At 35.0% G+C, this 8,647-nt stretch overlaps 1 protein-coding gene and 1 pseudogene across 1 annotated transcript; one reads left to right on the top strand and one right to left on the bottom strand.

Moving 5' to 3' along the window:
- Nucleotides 1-4,668: 4,668 nt before the first annotated feature.
- LOC145571275 (uncharacterized) lies at nucleotides 4,669-5,095 on the top strand. Its single transcript, XM_081630340.1, has 2 exons — nucleotides 4,669-4,672; nucleotides 4,731-5,095. The coding sequence occupies exons 1-2, from the start codon at nucleotides 4,669-4,671 to the stop codon at nucleotides 5,093-5,095; spliced, it is 369 nt and encodes a 122-aa protein (XP_081486466.1).
- A 602-nt stretch (nucleotides 5,096-5,697) lies between these two features.
- Nucleotides 5,698-7,153, bottom strand: LOC145571276 (uncharacterized; annotated as a pseudogene).
- Between the last annotated feature and the right edge of the window lie 1,494 nt (nucleotides 7,154-8,647).

Genomic DNA, 8,647 nt, shown 5'->3' on the forward strand with positions numbered 1-8,647 from the left:
CTTACTCAGCAAAATTATCTGCTTAAACGTGAGAACCTCGCTCTGATACCAATTGTTAGTTGAAACGAACACTACAAGAGGGGGGTGAATTGTAGGTGAGTTGCTAGTGACTACTTTTAAAAATATAAAACAGAATATAAGGGAACTTTGCAATACACACAGGTTTTTACGAGGAAACCTTCAAGGGCCCAACTAGAAGTAAAACCTCGACCCTTCTAAGGGATTTCCAGATAACAACCAATCCACTATAATAGGGCAAACACCAAGTTACAAACCTATTATATGACAGACCTTTTCTCACAAGTTCCAAATAGAACCTGCTACACAGTAGGACCCTATCCTACCCAACTCAAGTTCCCAACTTGAATTCTCTCATACTCTCACAGTACTATTTCACAGCTTTTACACTCAAAGCTATCTTACATGTATGCAATATAAATTTCATACACACACACCCAATAACCCAACCAATTACAGAAAATAACACCTAGAATATGTTAGGCAAGCAATGCACGAAACCCGAAATAATTATGACAAGATTAAAGCTTGGCAAACTTACCCAAATTAAGCTCAGAGATTTCTTCACGCAAAACTCACAAAAACTTATGAAAATGTGATCTCTACTATTTATACAAGATTAACTCATATAGCAAGTAGGGTTTTTCAAAAGATAAATAAGTTAATTTAACTAAATCACAAAATAAAGTTTTATGTAAATTTTTAAGAGAAAATCTTTTCAGAAAATAAGATAAGATAAGTTATAGCAAAACAAATAATATCTTTTGATAAAACCAGATTTTAAGAAACAAATTATTTATTTACTTAAAATCTTTCTTTTATCTTTTTCCGTTTAATTAAATTTGCCAATTATCTTGTCATGCCTCTAATAAGTTTCGTGCGTATCTACTTAACATATTTAACAATAAATCTAAGAAGATAAAATCTTAACTAAATTAATATTGTTGTGCCGCGTTTCTGTAATACTGAATTACTTGGGCTTCACGCAGACCAGGATCAAGTTCCTGCTGTCACTCGTTCTTCAGTCTTCAACTGGAACTTCGCAGACTAAGTTCCTTCCAGAACTTACTGTCTTCAACATGCATCATCCAAGTTCCTATTAGGGAACATTCCTGTTAAGGAACTCAGTTCTTGTTAGAGAACTCTTCTTCTATATTGTTTAACTTTTCTTCAAAGGTCTCTTCATGTCTTCTTAGCCTGAGTTACTCTTCCACCTCCAAGGTCAACTTCACCTGTACTAATCAAACACTTATAAACCTTTATTAATTGAGTTTGCTTTAGTTTAAGTTCATCATCATCAAAACCTTTAAGCTTCAACACACCGATTGAAGCAACAAAAATAAGTTGTTGGGTATGGCCCAAATTATATAAGCCCATTATTTTGGTGGAGTATTGTGGATATTCTAGGTGCTTCCGGAATTATCAAGCAAGGTCATTACTTGCTCAATTGCTCATGGTTTCTCTAGAACAATAACATACTTGAATGTTCTAGAGCATTATTGACATTGGAAGCTATTAATACATGGTTTGTAAATTTTCTAGAACATTATGGATACAAGAATGATGGAGGAATTCTTAGAATATTCCGGCCATCTTTTCCAAGCTCCATTTACACCTATAAATATAGGTCATGGGCATTCAATCATTGAATACAACACAACACAAGAAGCCAAACCATACATAAGACTTCCTACATACTATACCTCCTTGTACTATTTACCTTCTTTACGAATCCACTATTCCTACTTTGTAATACTCCTTAGAGAGTAATATAGAGAGAATCATATTGTAATATAAACCTTTAAAGGGTTACTTGTACTCTCCTATTTTCAAATAGTGGAATAAAAAGTGCTCGTTGTTACATAAAATTGTGTGTTCATGGTAAGGCATGGAGTGGGACTGCTAGGCTTGATATGGTGGGGAAGCTGAGTTCTATGGGCAGCAGGCTGATTGCATGGAGTAAGGGGAAGTTTGATGAGCTTGGAGTTCAAATTGACAAGGTAGAGAAGGCCCTCCATTCAGCGCAACAAGAAGCTATTTCAACTGAAAGTTGTGCTAGATGTGTCAAGTTAAAAAAAGGTTTTGAATGAACTTCAGGAGAAACATGAGGCGCACTGGTATTTAAGGTCACGAGTCCTTGAGGTTCGAGATGGCGATTGAAATACGAAGTATTATCATCAAAAAGCTTCCCAATGCAAGAAAAGAAATACTATAGAAGGGCTATATAATGAGAATGGCATTTGGCAGGAAGATGAGGAGAATTTTGAGACTATTGTTAGTAAATACTACAAGAAATTATTTGACTCTTCTTTGCTTTCGGAGTCCAGTTTACAGGAAGTGTTGCAACATGTGCAGTCTATTGTATCCCCTGACAATAATGGAGAACTTCTTCGCCCGTATACAAAAGATGAAATTTTTGCAGCCTTACCGCAAATGCACCCTTGCAAAGCCCCGGGGCCGGATGGTATACATGCTATCTTTTACCAAAATTTCCGGATATAGTTGGTGATGATGTTGCAAAGTTTGTTGATAATATTTTGCATGGTTTTTCTTCTCCGGAGCATGTAAATAATACTAATATTGTCTTGATCCCTAAAATTAAAGAACCAATTGTGATGTCAGAGTTTAGGCCTAATAGCTTATGTAATGTTCTGTATAAGCTTGTCTCGAAAGTAATTGTCCTTAGATTGAAAAATATTCTTCCTGGAATTGTGACGGAGAAGTAGAGTGCGTTTTTCTCGGGACATCTTAATACTGATAATGCTCTAATTGCTCTTGAATTGTTCCATACAAGGAAGGGTACAATAAAATTAGATATGAACAAGGCTTATGACAGGGTTGAATGGGGCTTTATGAAAAAGATGCTTCTCACTATGGGGTTCAATGGTAGATGGGTTAATTTGGTGATGAGCTGTGTGACAACTATTTCTTACTCTTTCATCATCAATGGAAGTGTGTGTGATAGGGTGTCTCCATCTAGGGGACTTCGGCAGGGAGATCCTTTTTCTCCCTATTTATTCTTTCTGGTAGCTGATTCTTTTTCCCGTATGTTACAGAATAAAATTCAAAGGAAAGAACTACATGGGGCAAAATCCAGTAGGAATGGACCTGTTATTTCCTATCTTTTATTTGCTGATGACAGTTTACTCTTTGCTAGAGCGAATCGACAATAATGCAAAGTAATAGTTGATGTTCTTAACAAGTATGAAGTAGCATCTGGGCAGAAAATTAATTATGAAAAGTCGGAGGTTTCGTTCAGTAGAGGAGTGAGCATAGATAAGCAAGAAGAATTGATGGGAGTGTTAAGCATGAGGCGTGTTGATAAGCACAAAAAATATTTGGGCATTACTACTGTAGCAAGGAGATCGAAGAGAGCAATCTTTGAAGCAGTCACTGACAGAATATGGAAGAAATTACAGGGTTAGAAAGAGAAGTTACTTTCAAGAGCAGGGAAGGAAGTACTACTCAAGGCAGTGATCCAAGCCATCTCGACATACCTTATGGGCGTTTATAAATTTCCAAGCTCGGTAATCCAGAATATTAGATCCATGATAGCGCGGTTTTTCTAGGGTCAAAAAGGGAATGCTCGTAAATTACACTGGAAATCTTGGGAGGCCATGTGCACTCCTAAGTGTCTCGGAGGGATGGGTTTTAAGGACCTTGAGGTATTTAATGATGCACTTCTTGGTAAGCAGTCATGGAGGTTGGTTTTAAGGAAAATTCCTTACTTTCTCAAGTTATGAGAGCAAAGTACTACCCAAATCGGTCTTTCCTTGATGCAGCTTTGGGGTATGGGGGTAGCTATTCTTGGAGGAGCATTCAGAGCTCAAAAGCGCTCCTTAAAGAAGGCTTGATTTGGCGGATTGGCAATGAGCAGAATGTGAATATTTGGAAGGACCCGTGGCTAGCAGACGAGGAGGGGAGATTCATTACAAGTCAAGAAACCGAAGAGGTATCTCAGGTCAGTGATTTAATTGACTTGTCATGTATGTAATGGAATGTAGAGCCCATCTCTTCTATTTTCACTAAAAGTGATAAAAAAAGCATGCCCTCTATACCTCTAAGCTTGAGGGGCCCGAGAGACGTTCTGACTTGGGCGTTCTCAAAAGACGGCTTATACTCCACGAAGACTTCTTATATGCTAGGAAAGGGCTGCAATTTTGATCAGTTTCACCAGGTTTGGGTTGGTATTTGGGGCCTTGATGTCTCTCCAAAAGTCAAGCATTTTCTCTGGCGAATGTGTACAAAGACGCTCCCTACTAAAGAGCTGCTAGTGTCTCATCATTTGCTTGACCAGGCTGCTTGTCCCTGGTGCAGTCAAGCGAGTGAAATAGCCCACCATGCCCTTTTTAAATATGGTCGAGTGCTTGATTTGTGGGAGGAGAGTGGCTGCACTTCTATGTTGCATCATAATGGCGAAGATATGGTTGATATGGTGGCTCGTTGGATGGAGGCAGAGGTGACCTTGAAGCAAAAAGCAGCTTATTTGGCATGGGTGATCTGGGGGAGCGTAATCAGAAAGTCTTTCAAGGAAAATGCACCCCCAAATGACGTTTTTTTGGCTAGACACCAGAGACTTGTGCAGGAGAATAGCGAATACAATAAGAAGATCTATGCCACAGCCCCAAAGAAAGCCAAATAGAGCAGTAAATGGGTAGCTCCGCCTGCAGGAAGGTTTAAACTCAATGCTAATGCTACCTTGGGGGATAAAGGGTTGGTGGGTTTGGGGGTAGTGGCCAGAGACCACGAGGGGACAGTGGTGTTTGCTACAACACCGAGATCTCGAGCTTGGTGGCCTCCGAAAGTTGCTGAAGCAAAGCCACTCTTGCTTGCTATGAAGCTCGCCAAGCAGCATGGTTTGGAGGAGGTAGTACTAGAATCGGACTGCCAGGTTCTTGTGCATCGTCTCTCGAAAGCTTCCATTTTCTTCACTGGTTTTGATAATGTTTTAGAGGATATTTTGTCTTTGAGCTGTAATTTCAAGTTTTTTAGTTGGTCTCATGTAAAAAGGGATGGCGATTTTGTTGCATATCACCTTGCTAAGCTAGTGTCGTTTGGGGTTGAACAAGTGTGGTGAATCATTACCCTCCGGAGATCTCTCCTTATGTACTCTCGGACTTTATGTCCCTAAGTTAATGCATTAGCTTGGTTTCCCTCAAAAAAAAAAGTACTATATGTCTGATTATTTTCACATTCTTACCAATTCGATACTTTGTATAATAGATTAATAGGAATTTAATGTTACGTGTTAATATTACTTATTTGGAATTTGCGTGCTAATTTTGATCTAGGAATGTGATGGAACGTGTACATTAACCTTACTTATTATAAATGTGCTAATTGTAATTTAGTGGAAAATAAAGTTAGCAACTCACAATCTAGGATCAAATAATTTCACTAAAGAGACTTTAGAATAGAGATTCTCTTACCTTTCACTCCCACTTCTAAAGGGTTTAGCCTGCTATCTTGAGCTGAGGTGTCCAAATATAGGTCCTTTCACCTTATTATGATCTTTAAAAAAATATGTATTGATAAAAAAAAAGGGGTGTGGATTGAATTGAGTTTAACAAAATGATATTTGTATACAATTTTATATCTAGTTATCATGTTGTTGATTTAATTACGTACTATATATATGTCATTATCAATTGTCACTATTGAATTTTAATAATCGATAATTTAATTTAGTTGTCTTGAGTTCAATACCATGTATGCCTTTAGTTGAGATTTTCCAAGTTTTTTGCTCTAATATGGAGCCACGACATAGTGTATACTCCCACATACATAATTCTGTTCAATAAATCAATAGTATTAATGTATAGCCACATTTTTTAATTAACTAAACTTTTAGTTCATAGGTTAAGTAAAACGAATATGTAATGCAACTAATCTAGATGAGGGAGCAAATGATTTTAGAATATATAAATAATCTAAAAGGGAATAATTCATCATATATACCTCATTAACTCCGTAATTGAGACTAAATACACGTGTATAAAAATCAAATGCATATTCAGGTGGAGCTAATCCTGTAATAGCAACATCTCGTCTAGGCCATTTTTTCAATTCATCCATTTTTGGATCAAACTTGGATACATCCTTGCTAGACATTAACTCAATTGTGTACATTCATAATTTAAAGGGAGAGGGTTAAATTAAGTCACTTAGGGATATATTTCTAACTGTTAAAATATTTCAAGATACCACAAAAAGATGTGTTAAAGTGATTTGGAACTTACAATGAGATTGTTTTCTCGAGACATTTTCATTATATTCTATGTGGAAGGACCTTTGACTAATAGAGGCATCAACTTCATTTCATCTGCTGGTTCAAGTTGAACCATGTCGTTGGATATAGTGGAAAAGGTCGTAACTCAATTAAGGACTTCGTGTCTCCATTTCCAAAATATTTGTCCCTTTCCACAATTTTGCTACCATTTATTTGATTCTCATCACAATTATTCTCCAAACTTCTCTTAGCCAAAAAAGCTCCAGAGACTGTGTCGACTTCAATCTCATATCCTTATACTGCCTCGGTTGAGAATATTGCATGTGAGGATGCTATACTTCCATGGCTGTAAGTTTTCGCCTATATAGGGTTTTCATTCATTACGTAATTTTTTTTTTCATGTCATAACACATTTTTAGTATTCCTAATAAATTTTGAAGTCAATGAATTATAAATGGGATCGAACGTGAGAGCGTAGAATACTTATGTACCTCTCACAAGTAGGTCAAACCATCTATGGTTATATTTAGGAGTTATAGATGGTTTTGGTTATGTCATAATCTTCATTACATAACAAGTTATCAAATTGAACTCTTGAGCTATTGCTTGCAAGTATTCTTGCATTTTCTCTTCATCTAAAAATAACGCCGCTGAGGATTTCTCTTAAGAGGCGAGCTCATAAATGCATCAACCTATATATAAAGAATATATATTATAATATAATATATTTTATTATATATAATATATTATTATTATATTATAATAATAGTAATAAAAACAATAATAAAAATAAGAATAATAATACTAGAATTATTCTAATTTTTTAGAAATTATGATTTAAAAATTTTTATTGTTAAATTAAAGCATTGACAAAAAATTTGTTCTGTATAAACAAACATTAGTCATTTTTAATTTTTTTTTATACAAGATAGATACAAGTATTATTTAAGAGAGTATCAAACAACACTTTATACATATTTTTTGAGAGAACAACACTTTTATACATTTGTTGCTTTATTTTCATATTACTCAAAAGATACTATATGTGCATTGAATTTTCTGTTAACAACGATTAAAAAATCTTGTTAAGGAATATAGAAAGTGACTGAACAAGTACACATCCTAGTCATATTCCTAATTTTAGCTCAAATTTGGCTTCTTTGTTAGTATACCTATTTAAGGCCTCTAATAAGGTACGTTGAATTAAAAGTCACATTTGTCTTCTGCCTTTTTATTTGAACGCATAATAGAAAATAAGATAGTGAACTTAGTTGATTAAAAGTGAAAAATCCATATAAATAGTAAGATGGTGAGGTAAGTGAAAGAAATACATGTAAAATTTACGTGAAAATATTCGGCTATTAAAGTATTAACAAATCTAATTTACTTCACTCTCACTCTAGACTTATTGAGAATATGGCAATGGACTGTGAGTAGAATGGAAATACTTCTCCTCCTACACCAACACTCGAGGTATTAGAGGCGGCGAACAACGAGTTGTCCTTATAGAGGATAACACCTCTTTCTTCAAGTCACCTGCTTTCTTTTTTTTATTTGACATATGCTTAATCAATAATGGAAAGTATTACAAACTAAAAATAAAGAGTCACATAATATTTTTAATATTACAAATATTACAAACATTAAAAAAATATTATCCCTGCAAGAAACTGTCGCTATGATAGTTTGATTAATAGCCTTCGAACATGCACTCAGAGGTACCGATTGTTACCTTTGAGTCCCTTATACCATTCAACCTTAGGAGTGGACAGAGAGGAAAATAACACATAGTCATTGATGTCCTGCAAATCGAGCTCAACAAAGCACCACGGGTCTTAAACATCAATACTAATATTTTAAAACAGGAAGTAGGAAGGACACTTGTCCTCTTCCTGTTTTAAAATATATATTTTTTATTTATTTTGGTTTTCCTTTTTTTAAATTCTTTTTTCCTCCTTTTTTTAAATAATTTTTTTTACAAAAAATTCATTCAAACGTTGCTTCTATCTTTTTTTTCCATCCCAATTCCTAAATATATTAATCCTGCTTTTTCCCTAATATCAATTAATTCACTTTTTTTTTTCTTTTCATTTTTACCTATTATGTCTTTTCCTATTGTTTATCTTTGGTTTCTTTAATAGTCCGTTCACCATTCCCATACGTTTTAATTTTCAATTCCCTCAAAAAAAAATTTAATTAGGTTTCCTCTACTTCTCTTGGAAAATTTCAATATAATATTTTGCCATTACGTTAAAATTAGTTTATTTCCCTTTTCTCACCATTCTCCTCTTTGTCTCTTTTTTCTCTCAATTATTCCACTTTGTCTCTTTTTTCTCTCAATTATTCCTCTCAATTGTGAGAGTGTTATGGTCGAATCAGAAAACTGAGGAGACTACATGG

The sequence above is a fragment of the Chenopodium album genome, chromosome 12 (assembly GCF_948465745.1).
Source record: "Chenopodium album chromosome 12, dcCheAlbu1.1, whole genome shotgun sequence".
In the NCBI taxonomy this organism is placed as follows: Eukaryota; Viridiplantae; Streptophyta; class Magnoliopsida; order Caryophyllales; family Amaranthaceae; genus Chenopodium; species Chenopodium album.